This window comes from Hyla sarda, chromosome 5, assembly GCF_029499605.1.
Source record: "Hyla sarda isolate aHylSar1 chromosome 5, aHylSar1.hap1, whole genome shotgun sequence".
NCBI lineage: Eukaryota > Metazoa > Chordata > Amphibia > Anura > Hylidae > Hyla > Hyla sarda.
Window position 1 is genome coordinate 241,046,135 of NC_079193.1, and position 22,722 is coordinate 241,068,856.

The 22,722-nt window shown below is 40.7% G+C and overlaps 1 protein-coding gene across 2 annotated transcripts in view; it reads right to left on the reverse strand.

Annotated features, from left to right (window-relative positions):
- The window catches only part of GALR1 (galanin receptor 1), a 381,431-nt gene that overhangs the window by 132,675 nt on the left and 226,034 nt on the right, over positions 1-22,722 (reverse strand). Inside the window, exon 2 of one of the 2 annotated variants that reach the window (XM_056521401.1) lies at positions 9,481-9,546. The exons of the other annotated variant lie outside the window; for it this stretch is intronic. Coding sequence (XP_056377376.1) covers positions 9,481-9,546 — 66 coding nt within the window. The remainder of the gene's footprint in view (positions 1-9,480; positions 9,547-22,722) is intronic. 2 annotated transcript variants of the gene reach the window in all.

Below are 22,722 nucleotides of genomic sequence, written 5' to 3' on the forward strand. Positions count from 1 at the left end.
ATTGCAAAAAACGCTCCGGTCCTTAAGGTGTAAAATGGCCTGGTCCTTAAGGGGTTAAGTTTAAGGTTACTTTTCCACAAGGGTAAATATTATTGATGTTAATTTTCTTTGTTTTGCGAATTCATGCATTAGTGATTCACATCCTGTGCTACATGTTTATTTCTGTTCCCTTTGTCTAAAATACACATTAAAACAGTTCTAGTTAACTAGTAATTCACAAGTGAGCACATAAGACGTGGTATGGAACATAATCAAAGCACAAGATATAAGACTGCAGGAGGCATAAAACACATGGGTATAACATAATACAGTATTATGCCAGTTAATCAAAACAGTGTGTATATAAAAAAAGACTCTTCAGGGGACATGACAGACAATGAGGATAATATAGAAGAAACACAAAGAAGAAGATTAACAAACAGGGCCCAAGGACAGTGTCAATGAACTGGTCTCAACTCTCATAAAAAGACTAAAAGGAAACTAAAAAATGGTTCCTTATTAAACCCTACCCATATGGGATGGAATCACTTAGATAAAGCTTCAATTTTCTAAACTATATAAATAAGTATTAGTTGGAAAAAAACACATCGAGCAATAAATAAATAAAAACCCCAACGTTATATATTGCAACCTATGACTTCAGCTTGAGAGCCAATGAACGGTGGAGAATACTGTATTTCTTCTATTGCATTTCTCTGTTACAATCAGGTTACTTTCTGCCACGTTTAATTAATTCCATGTCATTATTTCCAGCATAGAAATGGACAATCTCAGTCACATTCACCTATTTAATTTAATAGGCAACATGTGTACAGGCTGCTGAGTTTCCGTCATTGATCTATGTTGAGCTGATGTAAGTTTATTTTAGCTTTAAAAAATGTCATTGTTTTTCTTAATAAGTATATGTACTTTGTAAAGAGCCTTTTAGTGCCACAAGTGATTCTAAAGTATAATAGCCAGGGCTTGATTTATTGATCTCACAAAGCCTATGTACCATAAATTGTTTTATACATTGGATTGAGAAAATAGAAGCAGTGTTTTCACTACATTGGAATTATGTTATCTTAAGCCTTAGGTACATTGTAGATATACATTGGGATACTGGCAACATATACAGCAGCTTACACATAGCACAACCCTTGATTTTTAAATAACCAAAGGTAGTCTACTAGTAACTGTGTTTGATCCCATTCTCAAGAATTTTTTTTTTGCAGGATTTAAATAGTATCTGTCATATCCCACACAAAAATGTTATATGTTAATTATCTAATCCTGTTACTTAGCACCAAATCCCACCTATATTTCCCTCACAAATACCTTCTATCTGTTGATCACTTGGTTTGTAATTCTGTGCTTTGGAGGGAGCATGTCCTCACTCTACATGACTCATCTTCCTCCTTGAGTGCTGGGTCTCTTCATCCAATCCCTGCAGGCTGCTCTGTAACCCCCTCCACTCAGTTTTCATGCTGCAGTCTGATAGGACAGGAGTGAGCATGGAGAAGTACTAGTCTCCTTCCTCACTTACTGGACTTTGTCCCTGCCTGAGACAAAGTCCAGTTAGTGAGGGAGCTATGATTTCTATTAATGAAAATAGATTCCCCACATTAGTAGCATAGTTTCCCACATTAGGTAGACACACATAGAAGCAGAGACACACACATTCACCTGGCCTGCACCGTGCTTCTCTCTGGTGGCGGCATGACGAGTGACGTCACTGACATCCAGACCCGGTAAGCGGCACGGCGCAGCAGCAGAGCTGGCCTGACCATGGATCCAGGTGGCACAAAAAAAGGGGGGGGGGGCAGCAAAGGGCCACAGTTGAAAAGTACCGCCTGGGACAATGGTCCCACCGGGTCCCATGGTAAGGCTGACCCTGATATCCTAGCCTAACAACCTAACTATTATTTTTCTAAACAATACATCTGAGAAAAAGGATGTGACTACGTTTAGTCTGAAGAAATAGGATATTACATGGCAATATAGCATATCCCAACAAAGAGAACACAGAACTACATCAATTAGTTATATAGGCATTTCCTTTACTACTTTTTTCTATTCAGACTATATTGCATAGTATTTAATGTACATAAACTATAGCCTGGACTTTGCTACATTTTAATAGTTTGTTTGCATATGTCCTGCCCTCTATCCTCCTTTTCCTCAGGCATTTTAGCAATATCTTCAGGTTTGTGATGACAAATAAATGCACAAATTGTGCAACTTTTTACCAGTTGTGTCTGGCTCAGAAGAAAAGGAACTGATGAATACAAATCATAAATAAATATATAAGTACATAGATGACTTTATAGGGTTAAATTAGTACATCTGCCGTCTTATGTACTGATCCCAGAAATATGTAGCTGGTCTGGTCTAGAATTATTTAGAAATAAATTGCGCAACACTGATCGATGCCCCATGAATACGGCTCAGTCACATTAACTTGAATCCTTTGGTTTGATGTCATGAAAGACATATCTCAAATTGTTTCCGCTTATGCAATATCTATGGCTAAATAAATGTCCTATTATGTATCTGCCAAAATAAGCCTGTAAATTCTAATGCAGTCATATGTCTTACAGTTATGTATTGAAAACATCTGATAATTTAGTACATGCTTTTTACTTATTTTGCTACTGCGAGCCCAGGCATGCTGCAGACACAGCTAAGGGCAACAATGTATCTTTTGTAGTACAATACGGCAGGTTTTGGCTTTGCACTATAAATTGTAAAAGGTAACTTTTTCATCTATATATATAAAACTCAACGTGTGTGTGTGTGTGTATGTATGTATGTATGTGTGCATGTTTCAGCATCACGTCCAAACGGATAAAGATATTAACATGAAACTTGGCACACATGTTACTTATATGTCAACAACAAACATAGGATAGGGGATTTAACCCTTAACTACCCCCATTTGTGAGGGTCAGGGTTTTTGTATAAAGTCCCATGCAAATCAATGGGAAATGTATGTTCCCACATAACTTCCGTACGGCTGGAGATATTTAAAAAACTGGTACACATAATACGGGTCGGGATAGGAGGTCGACATAGGAGGTCGGGATAGGAGGTCGGGATAGGAGGACGGGATAGGAGGATGGGATAGGAGGACGGGATAGGAGGTCGGGATAGGAGGACGGGATAGGAGGACGGTATAGGAGGACCGGGATAGGAGGTCGGAATAGGAGGTCGGGATAAGAGGTCGAGATAGGAGGTCGAGATAGGAGGACGGGATAGGAGGACTGGATAGGAGGTCGGGATAGGAGGACGGGATAGGAGGACGCTATAGGAGGACCGGTATAGGAGGACCGGGATAGGAGGTCGGAATAGGAGGTCGGGATAAGAGGTCGAGATAGGAGGTCGAGATAGGAGGACGGTATAGGAGGTCGAGATAGGAGGACGGGATAGGAGGTCGTGATAGGAGGACGGGATAGGAGGTCGTGATAGGAGGACGGGATAGGAGGACGGGATAGGAGGACGGGATAGGCGTTCGGGATAGGAGGTCGGGATAGGAGCTCAGGATAGGAGGATGGGATAGGAGGACGGGATAGATGGACTGGATAGGAGGACGGGATAGGAGGATGGAAAAGGAGGACGGGAAATGAGGACGGGAAAGGAGGTTGAGATATGAGGACGGAAAAGGAGGACGGGAAAGGAGGACGGGATAGGAGGACGGGATAAAAGGACGGGATAGATGGGCGGGATAGGAGGACGGGATAGGAGGACGGGATAGGAGGATGGGATAGATGGACGGAATAGGAGGACGGGATAGGAGGACGGGATAGGAGGACGGGAAAGGAGGTCGAGATAGGAGGACAGGAAAGGAGGTCAAGATAGGAGGAGAGGAAATGAGGATGGGAAAGGAGGTCGAAATATGAGGACAGGGAAGGAGGACGGGATAGGAGGACGGGATAGGAGGACGGGATAGGAGGAAGGGATATGACAAAAATATATGAGGACGGTATATGAAGTCAAAAGCTTCCTCCTTTGTTTATTTTCCTCCCCAACCAGGATTAGGAAGGAAAAACCGGGCAATGCCGGGTACTCAGCTAGTCTATATATATAAAACTCAACGTGAGTGTGTGTGTGTATGTATGTTCCAGCATCACGTCCAAACGGCTAAAGATATTAACATGAAACTTAGCACACATGTTACTTATATGTCAACAACAAACATAGGATAGGTGATTTAACCCTTACCCACCCCGATTTGCCAGGGGCGGAGTTTATGTTTAAAGTCCCATACAAGTCAATGGGAAATAAATGTTACTGCATAACTTCCAAACGGCTGGAGATATTTCGATAATACTTGGTCACATGTTACTTATATGTCCACTTAAAACATAGGATAGTTAATTTAACCCTTGACTACCCCCATTTGTAAGGGTTGGGTTTTTGTGTAAAGTCCCATGCAAATCAATGGGAATGTATGTTCCTCCATAACTTCCGAATGGCTGGAGATATTTCAATACCTGGCACACTTATTACTAGTTTTGAGCGGCATAGGCCATATTCGAATTCGCGAATATTCGCGAATATATGGACGAATATTCGTCATATATTCGCGAATATTCGCATATTCGTAACATTCTCGTTTTATTTTCAGATATGCGAAAATTCGCGTATGCGAAAATTCGCGTATGCGAAAATTAACATATGCGAAAATTTGCATGTACAAAAATTAACATATGCGAAAATTCGCACATGCGAAAATTCGCACACCAATCTCACACAGTAGTATTCGAGCCTTCTTTACACCACACAAGCTGGAAGCAGAGAGGGATGATCACTGTGATATGTACTGTGAAAAAAAAAAAAAACAATATTCGTAATTACGAATATATAGTGCTATATTCGCGAATATTTGCGAATTCGCGAATATGCGATATTCGCAAATAAAATTCGCATTGCGAATATTCGCGAGCAACACTACTTATTACGGGTCAGGATAGGAGGACAGGATAGGAGGATGGGATAGCAGGTCAAGATACGAGGACGGGATAGGAGGACGGGATAGGAGGTCGGGATAGGAGGTCGGGATAGGAGGTCGAGATAGGAGGTCGGGATATGAGGTCGAGATAGGAGGTCAAGATAGGAGGACGAGATAGGAGGTCAGGATAGGAGGTCGGGATAGGAGGTCGGAATTCGAGGATGGGATATGAGGATGGGATATAAGGTCGAGATATGATGACGGGATAGGAGGTCTGGATGTGAGGATAGGATATGGGGTTGGGATATGACAAAAATATATGAGGATGGGATATGAAGTCAAAAGCTTCCTCATTTGTTTATTTTTCTCCGCAACAAGAATTAGGAAGGAAAAACCGGGCAACGCCAGGTATTCAGCTAGTCTATGTATATAAAACTCAACGTGTGTCTGTCTGTACGTATGTATGTATGTGTGTATGTTCCAGCATCACATCCAAACGGCTAAAGATATTAACATGAAACTTGGCACACATGTTACTTATATTTCAACAACAAACATAGGATAGGTGATTTAACCCTTACTCATCCCCATTTGCCAGGGGCAGGGTTTCTGTTTAAAGTCCCGTACAAGTCTATGGGAAATATATGTTACTGCATAATTTTCAAACAGCTGGAGATATTTCGATAATACTTGGTCACATGTTACTTATAAGTCCACTTAAAATATAGGATAGTTAATTTAACCCTTAACTACCCCCATTTGTACGGGTCAGGGTTTTTGTTTAAAGTCCCATGCAAATCAATGGGAAATGTATGTTCCCACATAGCTTCCGTACGGCTGGAGATATTTCAATACCTGGTACACATATTACGGGTCGGGATAGGAGGTCGGGATGGGAGTTTGAGATAGGAGGTCAAGATAGGAGAACAGGATATGAGGACGGGATATGAGGACAGAATAGGAGGACGGGAAAGGAGGTTGGGATAGGAGGTCGGGATGGGAGTTCGAGATAGGAGGTCAAGATAGGAGAACAGGATATGAGGACGGGATATGAGGACAGAATAGGAGGACGGGAAAGGAGGTCGGGATAGGATGTCGAGATATGAGGACAGGATAGGAGGTCGACATAGGAGGTCGAGATATTAGGAGAGGATAGGAGGTCGGGATAGGAGGTCGGGATAGGAGGTCGGGATAGGAAGTCGAGATAGGAGGTTGAGATATGAGGACAGGATAGGAGGTCGAGATAGGAGGTCGGGATAGGAGGTCGAGACAGGAGGACGGGATAGGAGGACAGGATATGAGCAAGGGATAGGAATTCAGGATAGGAGGTCAAGATAGGAGGACGGGATATGAAGAAGGGATAGGAGGTCGCGATATGAGGACGGGATAGGAGGACAGGATAGGAGGTTGGGATAGGAGGTTGGGATAGGAGGTCGGGATATGAGGACGGGATAGGAGGTTGGGATATGGCAACAATATATAAGGATGGGATGTGAAGTCAAAAGCTTCCTCCTTTGTTTATTTTCTTCCCCAACAAGGATTAGGAATGAAAAACCGGGCAACGCGGGGTACTCAGCTAGTATATATCTAGTACATTCTAAAACTTAAGTAAACATGGTTTTACAGCAGCAAGAGAGCCACAGGTTGGAGATCACTGATATAAATTTTTCCTTGCTGGTTATAAAGGATGCTGGGGCCAGACCATCTTGTATAAATGGGTTCAAAGCAGCATTCTCATGCCACCTTCCCAGGTAGCTTTACCTTAAAGGAGAACTTCAGCCAAAATTAACGTATCCCCTATGCACAGGAAAGGGGATAAGTAGCTGATTGCGGAGGGTTTGACAACTGGGAACCCCAGAGATCTCAAGAACGGGATTCCGGCTGTCACCGAGCTGATGGTACCTGCTTCTTTCATTTTTATGGGAGCGCTGAAGAGACCCGAGTACAGCACTCGAGCATCATCGGCGCTCCCATAGAAATTAATGGAGCCTGTGCTGACTACTGGTAGATGACATGTGCTCCTCAATGAGAGAGCCGGGGTCAAGTGTTGGAAATCTCATGGAGTCCTAGGCCCTGTCAATGTCTAAGACTAAAACAAATCGGATATGTAAGTATTCACTTGGTTATTGCTGTACAACTACAACCAGTCAACACGCTACAATTATTACCAGTTAACCACCCCTGCTGTCCACTCACTACCACTACAACTACCATCAGTCCCCTGCCCCAGTTGCTGTACACTTGTTTCTTGTGGAAAAAAAGACATTTGTTTCCAAAATTGAATTCTCCTAGAAAAATTTAGGCTTTCATTTTCTTGGCACAATGCTAAAAAGTTCTTAAATACCTGTGGGGTCCTAATGCTCACTATACCCCTAGAAAAATATTTTTAGGGGCATAGTTTCCATAATGGGGTAACTTCTGGGGGGTTTCCACAATGGGTACTACAAATGTGCATAGTGCCTAAAAACTGTTCCAAAAATGTCTGTGTTAAATATGCAAAATTGATCTCTTTCCCTTCTGAACCCTGCCATATGCTCCAACAACAGTTATGTGGTTGATATTCTTCAGTGTTCCTTTGAGGGAATCTATCAGCTCTATTTTCTCCTAGAAGCTGTAGACACCATTGGATAGTTGTTAGGGTATTAAAGGGTTGCTATGATTAAAAAAAAAAAAAATGTCGCCAAGACCTGTCAAAAGTTTTGATCACATAGGGTCTCATTTCTAAGACCCGCTGCGGTCACTAGTTATTGGCCGGGGAAGAGAACAGCATTGTGCTTAACTCACTGGCCATCCGCCAGATCCAACCTTGTGTTGGATAAACTTATATTGTGAAATGTCGGGTTTGAATGACAGCTGGGGAGAGAGCTGTGCACTGCCAAAAACTACCCCACTGTGATCAAAACATGAGACATGTCAAAAGTCTTTTTCAGTTGTCTGAGTGTTCAATCTGAGTATTTAGATCCCTACCAACGAGCCAAGCTAGTAAGTAGAAAAGTGGGCAGCTATGCGCTTCTTTCCCCGCTCAGTATTTACACATTATTAGCCCATCAAGGTCATGTGACATAGAGTCGGGAGAGAATGCACTAGGTGTGCACTCCTCCCGAGTCGTTCTCATGATCACTCAGAATCTGAATACTCAAACCCTGACTGATCTTATAACAAGTTTTTTTTCATGACAGTGGCCAAAATTGGTAACATAAATAAATCATAATAATTTTTGAGAAATAATTCAAATAGAAATATTTTAAGGATTTTTCCAGAAATTTAACAATTCATTAGATTGTTTTTCTGTTAATAGTGACTGCAATTTACTATGTTTACCACTTATCACAGAACATTAACTATTCATAGGGCTAGTACAAGGATTTTTGCCCCCCCCCCCCCCCCCCCGATGGCTCTGCCCTGTGACAATCCCCACCTTACTACTGGGGTGACACACTCTAGAAAACCTCCTCCTCATGGGGCAGATGTATGGAGGCGCGCACAATGTGAGGACCTGCCTGTCTGGCCTCTGAGGTGGCACTGCACTCCTCTATCAGGCTGCAGAATGCAGATTATTATGGTACCAATGGGGGGGGGTGGTTGGGTTGCAATGGTGGTGCTGGCTAGACAGGTGCTTCAGATGAGAAGCGGGTACTTTGGATGCTGGCTGGCTACTAGCTTTCTAGCAGAAGGCAGAGTGGCACCCCCATCAAGAGGGCACTCTAGGCGGCTGCCTATTCTGCTTATAGGCAGAAATGGTCCCGACTCCTCATGGGACAGATGTATGGAGGTGTGCACAATGTTAGGACCTACCTGTCTGGCCTCAGAGGTGACACTGCACTCCTCCAGCAGGCTGCAGAATACAGATTATTATGGTACCGAGGGGGGGTGGGGTTTTTTTGGGTTGCGATGGTGGTGCTGGCTGTGTGGGTGCTTCAGATGAGCGGCAGGTACTTTGGATGTTGGCTGGCTACTAACTTTCTTGCAGCGGGCAGAGTGGCGCCCCCATCAAGGCGCTCTAGGCGGCTGCCTATTCTGCCTATAGGCAGAACCTGCCCTGAATATGCACTAAATGTCACTGTGATCAACAACCAAAGGACAAGCTTGTCACTTTTGAGGTGGTTGTAGATCAGTAATCTCCAACTGTGGCCCTCCAGATGTTGTAAAACTTCAACTCCCAGTATGTATGGACAGCCAATGGCTGTCTGGGCATGCTGGGAGTTGAAGTTCTGCAACATTTTGAGGGCCAAAGTTTGAGACCACTGTTGTAGATGAAACACAATATCACAGGCATTCAAACAAACTACTGTTGATTTCAAACTGTCAGAGGAACACAGTAAAATTCATCATAAGCTTGCACCATAATGGGTTCATTTCAGTTTTCCCAGGCCAATCCCAGGCAAAATCTAAACATGATGTCAGTTCTCACTACAACTAAAATGTAAATATATACGTTTGTAGTAATACTGTAGTAGGCTGGATGCCTATAAATATAGAAACTGATTGTAAAGGTTTATTTTTATAAATACTCTGTATCAACCATTTAACTTTTTGATAAATAAAATTACCTTTTTCTTTGAAGCTTCTGACTTCTTTGACATGTTCCTTAGCTTTTTATGTAAATGGTTAAGAACCTGCAATCATAAGAAAGAAAATTCTTACATAATGAAAAAAACTAAATTGTTAAGGTCATTGAATGAATTTTCCCTTATTACAAGATGCCTGGGTGTTCCTTATTTTTTTTTTTTTTTTTTTTAAGCATATCCCACAAAGTATACTGTGTACTGTGACCACTTCTGTATGGAAAGAACTACCAATTTCTCATGACTGTAAGGGGAGATTAGAACTATGGTTATTAGAACTTGGACCTGAGGAAGGAGGGAACCCCTCCGAAATGCGTAGTCCCTATGTATTACAACTTTTTATGATCTCAATAAAAAGTTTGATACAAAGCTACCCCCAACTCCTGTGTAATCATGCCACTGGTGTAGCGCTCTCAGTGCCAAAGTCGGTTTTCTACTGGAAGAATAAGGGAACCCCAGCCAGGATTCCCGTCCTCCACATCTGTATCCCTGCATTATCCACCGTCCTCGCTGGGACCAACGGCCAGCTGCTCCCGACGCACCAGCCCAAAGAACCTGCTCAAAACGCTTAACAGTGTTGCGCCTGCATTCAGCGCAACCTGCAAAGGTGAGCATTTTCTCTACCAACTAACCTATACTCCCGCTAATCGCGGATAATCGACACTATATAGCGCCATATCTGTCTCCCCCCTTTTTCTTCTTATATCCTACAAAGTATACTGTGACCACTTCTATATGGAAAGAACTACCAATTTCTCATGACTGTAAGGGGAGATTAGAACTATGGTTATTTCAAGAGGTGCATGAAAGGTACAGTAGAATTCAATTCTGCAAGTCCTATGAACCAACTTAAAATGGACGCTATGACTTAAAAAAAAAAAAAAAAAAAACTTCTGCCATGTGAGAAAGACATGCTGTAAGTTTTGATCGCTTTCATATGCAGTCCATGCGTTCATACAAGAACACAAAGAGTGAATCTAATAAGGTATATGTTGAAAATTGTCTACAGTAAAATGGACCTTTATTTTACATGACTTATATGTCCATTTTTAGACAGGGTTGAGACAAGGGGTAAACAATGTACAGTATGTAGTTGCCAAGTCCCTGTTTAAAGGGGTACTCCGGTGAAAAACTATTTTTTTTAAAATCAACTGGTGCCAGAACGTTAAACAGATTTGTAAATTACTTCTATTTAAAAATCGTAATCCTTCCAGTACTTATCAACTGCTGTATGCTTCACAGGAAGTTATTTTCTTTTTCAATTTATTTTCAGTCTGACCACAGTGCTCTCTGCTGACACCTCTGTCCATGTCAGGAACTGTCCAGAGTTAGAGCAAATCCCCATAGCAAACCTCCCCTGCTCTTGACAGTTCTGAGACAGACATAGGTGTCAGCAGAAAGCACTGTGGTCAAGTACTGGATAAGTACTGGAAGAGTTAAGATTTTTAAAAAGAAGTAATTTACAAAACTGTTTAACTTTCTGGCACCAGTTGATTTAAAATATATATATTTTTTTTGCCGGAGTACCCCTTTAACCCCTTAAGGACTCAGCCCATTTTGGCCTTAAGGACTCAGACAATTTAATTTTTACGTTTTCATTTTTTCCTCCTCGCCTTCTAAAAATCATAACTCTTTTATATTTTCATCCACAGACTAGTATGAGGGCTTGTTTTTTGCGCGACCAGTTGTCCTTTGTAATGACATCACTCATTATATCATAAAATGTATGGCGCAACCAAAAAACACTATTTTTGTGGGGAAATTAAAACGAAAAACGCAATTTTGCTAATTTTGGAAGGTTTCGTTTTCACGCCGTACAATTTATGGTAAAAATGACATGTGTTCTTTATTCTGAGGGTCAATACAATTAAAATGATACCCATTATTATATACTTTTATATTATTGTTGCGCTTAAAAAAAAATCACAAACTTTTTAACCAAATTAGTACGTTTATAATCCCTTTATTTTGATGACCTATAACTTTTTTATTTTTCCGTATAAGCGGCGGTATGGGGGCTCATTTTTTGCGCCATGATCTGTACTTTTTTTTGATACCACATTTGCATATAAAAAACTTTTAATACATTTTTTATAATTTTTTTTTTATAAAATGTATTAAAAAAGTAGGAAGTTTGGACTTTTAAATTTTTTTTTCGTTCACGCCGTTCACCGTACGGGATCATTAACATTTTATTTTAATAGTTCGGACATTTACGCACGCGGCGATACCAAATATGTCTATAAAAAATGTTTTTTGCGCTTTTTGTGGGTAAAATAGGAAAAAACGGACGTTTTACTTTTTTATTGGGGGAGGGGATTTTTCACTTTTTTTTTACTTTTACTTTTACATTTTTTTTTACACTTGAATAGTCCCCATAGGGGACTATTCATAGCAATACCATGATTGCTAATACTGATCTGTTCTATGTATAGGTAATAGAACAGATCAGTATTATCGGTCATCTCCTGCTCTGGTCTGCTCGATCACAGACCAGAGCAGGAGATGCCGGGAGCCGCACGGAGGAAGGTGAGGGGACCTCCGTGCGGCGTTATGAATGATCGGATCCCCGCAGCAGCGCTGCGGGCGATCCGATCGTTCATTTTAATCGCGAACTGCCGCAGATGCCGGGATCTGTATTGATCCCGGCACCTGAGGGGTTAATGGCGGACGCCCGCGAGATCGCGGGCTTCGGCCATTGCCGGCGGGTCCCTGGCTGCGATCAGCAGCCGGGATCAGCCGCGCATGACATGGGCATCGCTCCGATGCCCGCGGTTATGCTTAGGACGTAAATGTACGTCCTGGTGCGTTAAGTACCACCTCACCAGGACGTACATTTACGTCCTGCGTCCTTAAGGGGTTAAACAAATGGGGCAAGGTGCAATATCCTGCACAGCTGCTACAACATGTAAAGCATGCAGGGGCACAGATAGGCATAAACAAAAATGTTGCTGCGCTCACCTGCACATTTGTAACTTTCAAAACGTTCATCAGCTGTGGTGCGAAAGGTAGCCCCCACTAATCAAAAATTGAAAGGTCATCAAAATTCTTAACTTAAGAATAATGAGAATGTAAATCTGTAACAAATGCCTAGCATTTCCTTTCATTATTGTCATTGAACATTATTTAGAATTTTAAATATAGCATCAATCTGTACAATTAGTTTAGAAATTTGTAAATAAATTGTATTAACCCCATAAGGACTCATTTTGGCCCCATTTTGACCTTAAGGACCCAGCCAATTTTTGTATTTGCACTTTCGTTTTTTCCTCCTCCCCTTCTAAAAATCATAATGCTTAAAATTTTGCACCTACAGACCTATATAAAGGCTTGTTTTTTTGTGTCGCCAATCATATTTTGTAATTACATCACTTATTTTATAACCTATGGCGAAACAAAAAAAAAATATTTGTTTGGGGAAAAAATAAAAAAACAATGCCATTTTGTAAATTTTGGGGGCTTCCGTTTCTACGCAGTGCACTTTTCTGTACAAATGACACCTTATCATTATTCTGTAGGTTCACACTGTTACAAGGAGACCCAATTTATACAGGTTGTATTTTATTTGACTACTTTTATTATTAATTATTAACTACATGCACCAGAATTTGTATGTTTAAAATTGTCATCTTCTGACCCATTTTTTACGCATATGGGGTTATATGAGGACTTATGTTTAATCACTTTTTATACATGTTTTTATGGTATAGGAAGTTACAAAAAATGCACAATTTTGGACTTTGGTATTATTTTACGTGTACACCATCGACTGTGCAGTTTAACTATCCTTATATTCTAATTGTTGGGACATTTATGCACACGGCAGTACCACATATGTTTATGTTTATTTTTGATTTCATCATTTTATGTAAAAAAATTTGAAAAGGGAGGGGGGATTCAAACTTTTATTAGCAAAAGGGCTATATATATTGCGGTTGCATACACCGTTCAATGCTGAGCTTTAACTTAGCATTGAGCAGTGTTATTGGTGCTCTGCTGCTCAAGCCTGTGGAGGCTGAAGACAGCAGAGGATTATCGATCAGACGGTGAGGTGGCAGGTAAGAGCCCTCCCGCCATCTTCTCAGCTGATCGAGACATCGCAATTTCATTGTGATGGTCCTGATCAGCTCCGCTCAGCTGCTGGGTTTGTTTTACTTTCATTTTAGATGATGCAATCAACTTTGATCTCAGCTTCTAAAGGGTTAATGCCAGCCCAATTGGCGATACCCGGCATTAACTCTGGGTCCTGGCTGCTGATAGCAATTAGGACCCACTGGGTCTGAAGCTTGCTTAGCTTGTGAGCATGCTTCAAACACCAGTAATGAGACCAGGGCATACAGGTATGCCCTGTGGCCTTAAGTACCAGGACGCAAGGGTGTACCCATACGCCCTGCATCCTGAATAAGTAAACTTTTTTTTTTAGTAAAACACAGGGTTTCTGCTCAGGGTCTCTGCCCTTGTGCTACTGCATTTTGAATTTTCATGATTTCTTTGCATGTAATTACTTTGTTTTTCGCAAGTGTGTGTTTTTTTTTTTAGTATTATTACACCACTTTTCATTGAGGCCCATATGGGAACATGATCAGATCGCTTAAAAATATGTTGACCTGGCCATATGCTTCAGATTGCTGTCAGCTAAGTACTCCTTTGAGTACAACATGAGGGGGCATGTAAAAATCCATCTGCCCCATCCTTCTCTTTCCACACATCTGCTGTTAAAGGTGAGATGCAAGTAAAGATAAACAGTACAGTTGGAATATATATTACAAAGTCAGTCTGTCCTACAGAACATTGGTGAGTTTGGATAGCATAATAATAATACGTATGGCCAACTTTAGTTGTTGAATTTCCATTGTTGCACTCTGCTATATAAGTTTTGATTGAATTTTGTTACATAACTTGCCATATAAAAGGAAATTCAATTGCAGAAGTTAACGAAAAGCATATCTGGATATTTCAACATTCAATATTCAATATTAATGTAAGAACAAAATGTCTTTATATTATATGAGTCAGAAAAGCAACCAGTAGTATCTACAGTGTAAAATAAATCATATGCTAATAATGTGTTTGGAACGGAAATAGAGCTTGTTTAGATTGTTCTTCAGGGCACCCGCTATCAGTCCATCCTTGTATGAGTCGTTAAAAATATTTTAAAAAAAACTTGATTCTGGGTAAGCTATTGAAGGAGAACTCCAGCCAAATTAAATTACTTTTACATAGCAGCATATGTTAAAGGGGTACTCCCATGGAAAACTTTTTTTTTTTTTAATCAACTGGTGCCAGAAAGATAAACAGATTTGTAAATTACTTCTATTAAAAAAATCTTAATCCTTCCAGTACTTTTTAGGGGCCGTATACTACAAAGTAAATGTTTTTCTTTTTGGATTTCTCTTATGTCACGACCGCAGTACTCTCTTCTGACTTCTGCTGTCCATTTTAAGAACTGTCCAGAACAGCATATGTTTGCTACAGGGATTTTCTCCCTCTCTGGACAGTTCCTAAAATGGACAGCAGAGATCAGCAGAGAGCACCATGGTCATGACATAAGAGAAATTCAAAAAGACAAACATTTCCTCTTTAGTATACAGCCCCTAAAAAGTATTAGAAGGATTAAGATTTTTTAATAGAAGTAATTTACAAATCTGTTTAACTTTCTGGCACCAGTTTATCTAAAAAAAATAAATTAAAAAAAATTAAAAGTTTTCCACTGGAGTACCCCTTTAAATAAATGTTATAAGTTATATAACTTTGCAATGTAAAGTGTGATCTGTGCTGAACACATACCCTGTTTCGCTCAGATTTTCCTCCAGGCAGGAAGTCCAGTCAATCTTTTCACACATGATGACATGATTACTAGCATCACATGATGACTATATGTCACACTCCCTTTTCCTCAGCTCAGAGATCCGAGCTTCAATCAGCCATGTATGATTTCCCTGCTTGGCTGAGGCACACACACCTCCCTCATCTATATGCACTGATCACTCTCTGTAGGCAGATTTGTGAGCATATATATATATATATATATATATATATATATATATATATATACATATAGGCAGATTTGAGAGCATATATATATATATATATATATATATATATATATATATATATAATCCTAAAATAAATTACAGCACTAATTAGCCAGTCCAAAGTTCAAGGTGCCAGCAGCCACAACCTGAGCAAGGTCCTTGTTAATAACCAAAAGCAATGGTGCAGTACTTAGAATGTATTTTCTCATGTCTCAGTAATGGCAACATTTCAGCTTCTCCATGAAGCCTTTATCAGGAATGCTGATACAAACAAAATCAGGGGTTTAAATACCCAGTTAAGTAATAAATTTATAGTTATTATAGAATAAGGCTTGAAACAACACTCCATTTTACATACATACAATGTATTGATGAAATAACATCAGATGAATGAAAATATTCTTAATTAACATCCTAATAACTACAAAAAAAGAGTACCGCTCATCGATCGGTTCTGTGTAAACATCATAGCACAGTCGGCCTGTAGCAGTTGCTACTATGCCTGCGCTGCTATCCTAATCCTGAACTCAAGTAAAATAAAAATAAAGAAACATATAAAAAAATAAAAGGAAGAGTAGGAACTGGGATTATTACGTGCAGCATAATCAACATCTAATTCAAGATATGTAGCATACCATATTCAACCTCAGATAAATCCATATATTGCAGACTACCACAGGAGCATTTTATATGCTATATAAAAATATACCATATTTTAGTACTGCTATAGTGTATTTACACACACACACACACATGAGTTAGAGTTAGTGGGTGCAGGCAGTCGCAGGGGCCCCGGTCCTGGGTCCAACACAGTAGATAGACAAAAGAAAGGATTTGACTGCAGCCCACCAGCGTATCCAGTAAAAAGTGTTGTAGCTTTATCCCATAGATACAAGGACTACGTTTCTTTAGTCTCACACCACCCTTGTCAAGTCAAGGACTGTGAGACCACTGTGAGACCACTTTTTACTGGATACGCTGGTGTATATATAGACAGAGATATATCTCCCCAATAAGGCTCTACTAAAACATTATATATATATATATATATATATATATATATATATATATATATAAGCAAAAAGAAAAATAGCCAGCACAACAACCTAATACACAGGTGCACACTGCTGTGGCAGATACAGAGTATACAAAAAAGAAGATTGCAGCAGCACACATTGGTCAAAAAATTGAGGCTCTTAGCGCACTTTTTTGATAAAAAACGTGTCCCCCATCCACACGTTTTTTTATCACAAAAGTGCGCTAAGAGCCTAAATTTTTTGACCAATGTGTGCTGCTGCAATCTTCTTTTTTGTATACTATATATATCCCCTTAAGGACCGTGGGTTTTTCCGTTTTTGCATTTTCTTTTTTGGTCCTTGCCTTTAAAAAATCATAACTCTTTCAATTTTGCACCTAAAAATCCATATGATGGCTTATTTTTTGCGCCACCAATTCTAATTTGTAATGACGTCAGTCATTTTGCCCAAAAATCTACGGTGAAACGGAAAAAAAAATCATTGTGCGACAAAATTGAAAAAAAAACGCAGTTTTGTAACTTTTGGGGGCTTCCGTTTCTACGTAGTACATTTTTCGGTAAAAATGACACCTTATCTTTATTTTGTAGGTCCATACGATTAAAATGATACCCTACTTATATAGATTAGATTTTTTCGGACTTCTGAAAAAAATCATAACTACATGCAGGAAAATTAATACGTTTAAAATTGTCATCTTCTGACCCCTATAACTTTTTTATTTTTCCGTGTATGGGGCGGTATGAGGGCTCATTTTTTTGCGCCGTGATCTGAAGTTTTTAACGGTACAATTTTTGCATTGATAGGACTTATTGATCGCTTTTTATTCATTTTTAAATGATATAAAAAGTGACCAAAAATGCACTATTTTGGACTTTGGAATTTTTTTGCGCGCACGCCATTGACCGAGCGGTTTAATTAATGATATCTTTTTATAATTCGGACATTTCCGCACGCGGTGATACCATATATGTTCATTTTTCTTTTTATTTACACTGTGTTTTTTTTTTATTGGAAAAGGGGGGTGATTAAAACTTTTAATAGGGGAGGAGTTAAATGATCTTTATTCACTTTTTTTTTCCACTTTTTTTTTGCAGTGTTATAGGTCCCATAGGGACCTATAACACTGCACACACTGATCTCCTATGCTGATCACTGGTTTCTCATAAGAAACCAGTGATCAACGATTCTGCCGCATGACTGCTCATGCCTGGATCTCAGGCACTGAGCAGTCATTCGGCGATCGGACAGCGAGGAGGCAGGAAGGGGCCCTCCCGCTGTCCTGTCAGCTGTTCGGGATGCCGCGATTAGCCGCGGCTATCCCGAACAGCCCGACTGAGCTAGCCGGCCACTTTCGGTTTCACTTTTAGCCGCGCGGCTCAGCTCTGAGTGCGCGGCTAAAGGGTTAATAGCGCGCGGTGCCGCGATCGGAACTGCGCGCTATTAGAGGCGGGTCCCGGCTTCACTATGACGCCGGGCCCGCCGTGATATGACGCGCGGTTACTGTGTAACCCTGCGTTATATCAGGAGAGCAGGTCCAAGGGCGTACCTGTACGCCCTTGGTCCTTAAGGGGATATATATATATATATATATATATATAGATTGTATAGAAACATTACATATACACACATATTTATTTGAATAAAACTACATACACACATGTATTTTTTTCATTTGAGTTATTGTGCAATATATATATATATATATATATATATATATATATATATATATATATATATATGATCAGTGTTTCCAAACCAGGGTGCCTCCAGCTGTTGCAGAACTAAAACTCCCAGCATGCCCAGGCAACCATAGGCTATCCGGGCATGCTGGGAGTCGTAGCTTTGCAACCGCTAGAGGCTCACTGGTTGGGGATCATGTCGTAAAGGAGGCCTAGCTTACCAGAGAGATGCTGCAGTAAGCCAGGCCCCAGAGCAAATTGCAGGCTCCGAGGTCCCAGCCTCAAAGGTAGTATGGTCCAGGTCTTGGAGGTAACATAGCTGACTATAGCTCTGCTTTATAAGAGACAAAAACACACAGCTCTGCTTCATAAGAGATAAATACACATGCACACACACATACACACTGCTCTGCTTTATAAGACACACACACAAAACATAGCTCTGTTTTGTAAGCAGGGCCGTTTGAAGGAATTTGGGGGCCCCAAGCAAAATGGACATGGAGGACCTCCCCCCTTGATGTTCACGTACGTCACGCTCTAGGGCCGGTGTCAGGACGCAGTATTGCCGATCCTGGAATGCTGGGAGCGTGACATGAGCGAACGTCGATACGAGGCCCCCACATTAGGTGCAGCACAGTTCCCCCCACGTTAGGTGCGGCACAGTTCCCCCCACGTTAGGTGCGGCAGAGTTCCCCCCCGCGTTAGGTGCGGCACAGTTCCCCCCACATTAGGTGCAGCAGGGTTCCCCCCACATTAGGTGCAGCGGAGTTCCCCCCACATTAGGTGCAGCAGAGTTCTCCCCACATTAGGTGCAGTATAGTTCCCCCACATTAGGTGCAGTATAGCTCCCCACATTAGGTGCAGTATAGCTCCCCAAATTAGGTGCAGTATAGTCCCCCACATGAGGTGCAGTATAGTTCCCTCACATTAGGCAGTATAGTTCCCCACATTAGGTGCTGTACAGTGCCCCCACATTAGGCTGTAGTTCCCCCACATTAGGTGCAGTATAGTCCCCCAACATTAGGTGCAGTATAGTTCCCCACATTAGGTGCAGTATAGTTCTCCACATTAGGTGCAGTATAGTTCTCCCCACATTAGGTGCAGTATAGTCCCCCACATTAGGTGCAGTATAATTCTCCCAACATTAGGTGCAGTATAGTTCTCTCCACATTAGGTGCAGTATAGTTCCACACATTAGGTGCAGTATAGTTTACCCCACATTAGGTGCAGTATAGTTCTACACCTTAGGTGCAGTATAGTTCTCCACATTAGGTGCAGTATAGTACTCCACATTATGTGCAGTATAGTTCTCCCTACATTAGGCTATAGTTCCCCCACATTAGATGCAGTATAGTCCTCCCACATTAGGTGCAGTATAGTTCCCCCATATTAGGTGCAGTATAGTCCCCCCCACATTAGGTGTAGTATGTTCCCCCACAGACATACAGCCTCCAGCCATACAGTGTATGGCTTGAGGCTGTATGCCGTTTTACTGCCCTACTTCAGTGCTCTGACCACTGCTCCTCTGGTCCGGCCACCATAGAAGCAGGTCCCGGGACTGGAGGAGCGGTGGTCAGAGCACTGAAGCTGATGTGCTGCTGGTGACTTACCATGCTGGCCAGCGCATGTCCTGTTCGCTGCTCAGCTCCTCCGCGCTGCTTTCCAATGGGCGCACACACACGGGATGGGGCAATTGCCCTGTTTCCCCCCCTGAATCCGCCACTGAATGCATTATATATACACACACAATACACAGTACACATTACATACTGTACATGCATGCTTCATACACACACAACATACTGTACACATTACATACTGTACATGCATGCTTCATACACACACAACATACTGTACACATTACATACTGTACATGTATGCTTCATACACACATACTGTACACATTACATACTGTACATGCATGCTTCATACACACACAACATACTGTTCACATTACATACTGTACATGTATCATACACACACATACTGTACACATTACATACTGTACATGCATGCTTCATACACAAACATATACTGTACACATTACATACTGTACATGCATGCTTCATACATGCACAGATACTGTACACATTACATACTGTGCATGCATGCTTCTACACACAGATACTGTAAACATTACATACTGTACATGCATGCTTCATACACACACAACATACTGTACACATTACATACTGTACATGCATGCTTCATACACACAGATACTGTGCACATTACATACTGTACATCCATGCCTCATACACACAACATACTGTGCACATTACATACTGTACATGCATGCTTCTACACACAGATACTGTACACATTACATACTGTACATGCATGCTTCATAAACACAGATACTGTACATATTACATACTGTACATGCATGCTTCATACACACACAACATACTGTACACATTACATACTGCACATGCATCATACACACAACACACTGTACACATTACAAACTGTACATTCATGCCTCATACACACACAACATACTGTACACATTACATCATGTACATGCATCATACACACAACACACTGTACACATTACATACTGTACATGCACGCTTCATACACACACACATATACTGTACACATTACATACTGAGCATGCATGCTTCTACACACAGATACTGTACACATTACATACTGTACATGCATGCTTCATTCACACACAACATACTGTACACATTACATACTGTACATGCATGCTTCATACACACAGATACTGTACACATTACATACTGTACATGCATGCTCCATACACACAACATACTGTACACATTACATACTGCACATGCGTGCTTATACACACAGATGCTGTACACATTACATACTGTACATGCATGCTTCATATACACACAACATACTGTACACATTACATACTGTACATGCATGCTTCATACACACACAGATACTGTACACATTACATACTGTACATGCATGCTTCATACACACAACATACTGTACACATTACATACTGTACATGCATCATACACACAACACACTGTACACATTACAAACTGTACATGCATGCCTCACACACACACACAACATACTGTACACATTACATCCTGTACATGCATCATACACACAACACACTGTACACATTACATACTGTACATGCATGCTTCATACACACACAACATACTGTACACATTACATACTGTACATGCATCATACACACAACACACTGTACACATTACATACTGTACATGCATGCTTATACACACAGATGCTGTACACATTACATACTGTACATGCATGCTTATACACACAGATGCTGTACACATTACATACTGTACATGCATGCTTCATATACACACAACATACTGTACACATTACATACTGTACATGCATGCTTCATACACACACAGATACTGTACACATTACATACTGTACATGCATGCTTCATACACACAACATACTGTACACATTACATACTGTACATGCATCATACACACAACACACTGTACACATTACAAACTGTACATGCATGCCTCACACACACACACAACATACTGTACACATTACATCCTGTACATGCATCATACACACAACACACTGTACACATTACATACTGTACATGCATGCTTCATACACACACAACATACTGTACACATTACATACTGTACATGCATCATACACACAACACACTGTACACATTACATACTGTACATGCATGCTTCATACACACACATATACTGTACACATTACATACTGTACATGCATGCTTCATACACACAACATACTGTACACATTACATACTGTAAATGCATGCTTCATACACACACAACCTACTGTACACATTACATACTGTACATGCATCATACACACAACCCACAACATTACATACTGTACATGCATGCCTCATACATACACAACATACTGTACACATTACATCATGTACATGCATCATACACACAAAACACTGTACACATTACATACTGTACATGCATGCTTCATACACACACACATATTGTACACATTACATACTGTACATGCATCATACACACACAACATACTGTACACATTACATACTGTACATGCATCATACACACACATACTGTACACATTACATACTGTACATGCATCATACACACGCATACTGTACACATTACATACTGTACATGCTTGATACACACAACATACTGTACACATTACATACTGTACATGCATGCTTCATACACACACAACATACTGTACACATTACATACTGTACATGTATCATACACACACATACTGTACACATTACATACTGTACATGCATGCTTCATGCACACATATACTGTACATGCATGCTTCATACATGCACATATACTGTACACATTACATACTGTACATGCATGCTTCTACACACAGATACTGTACACATTACATACCTGTACATGCATGCTTCATACACACACAACATACTGTACACATTACATACTGTACATGCATGCATCATACACACACAGATACTGTACA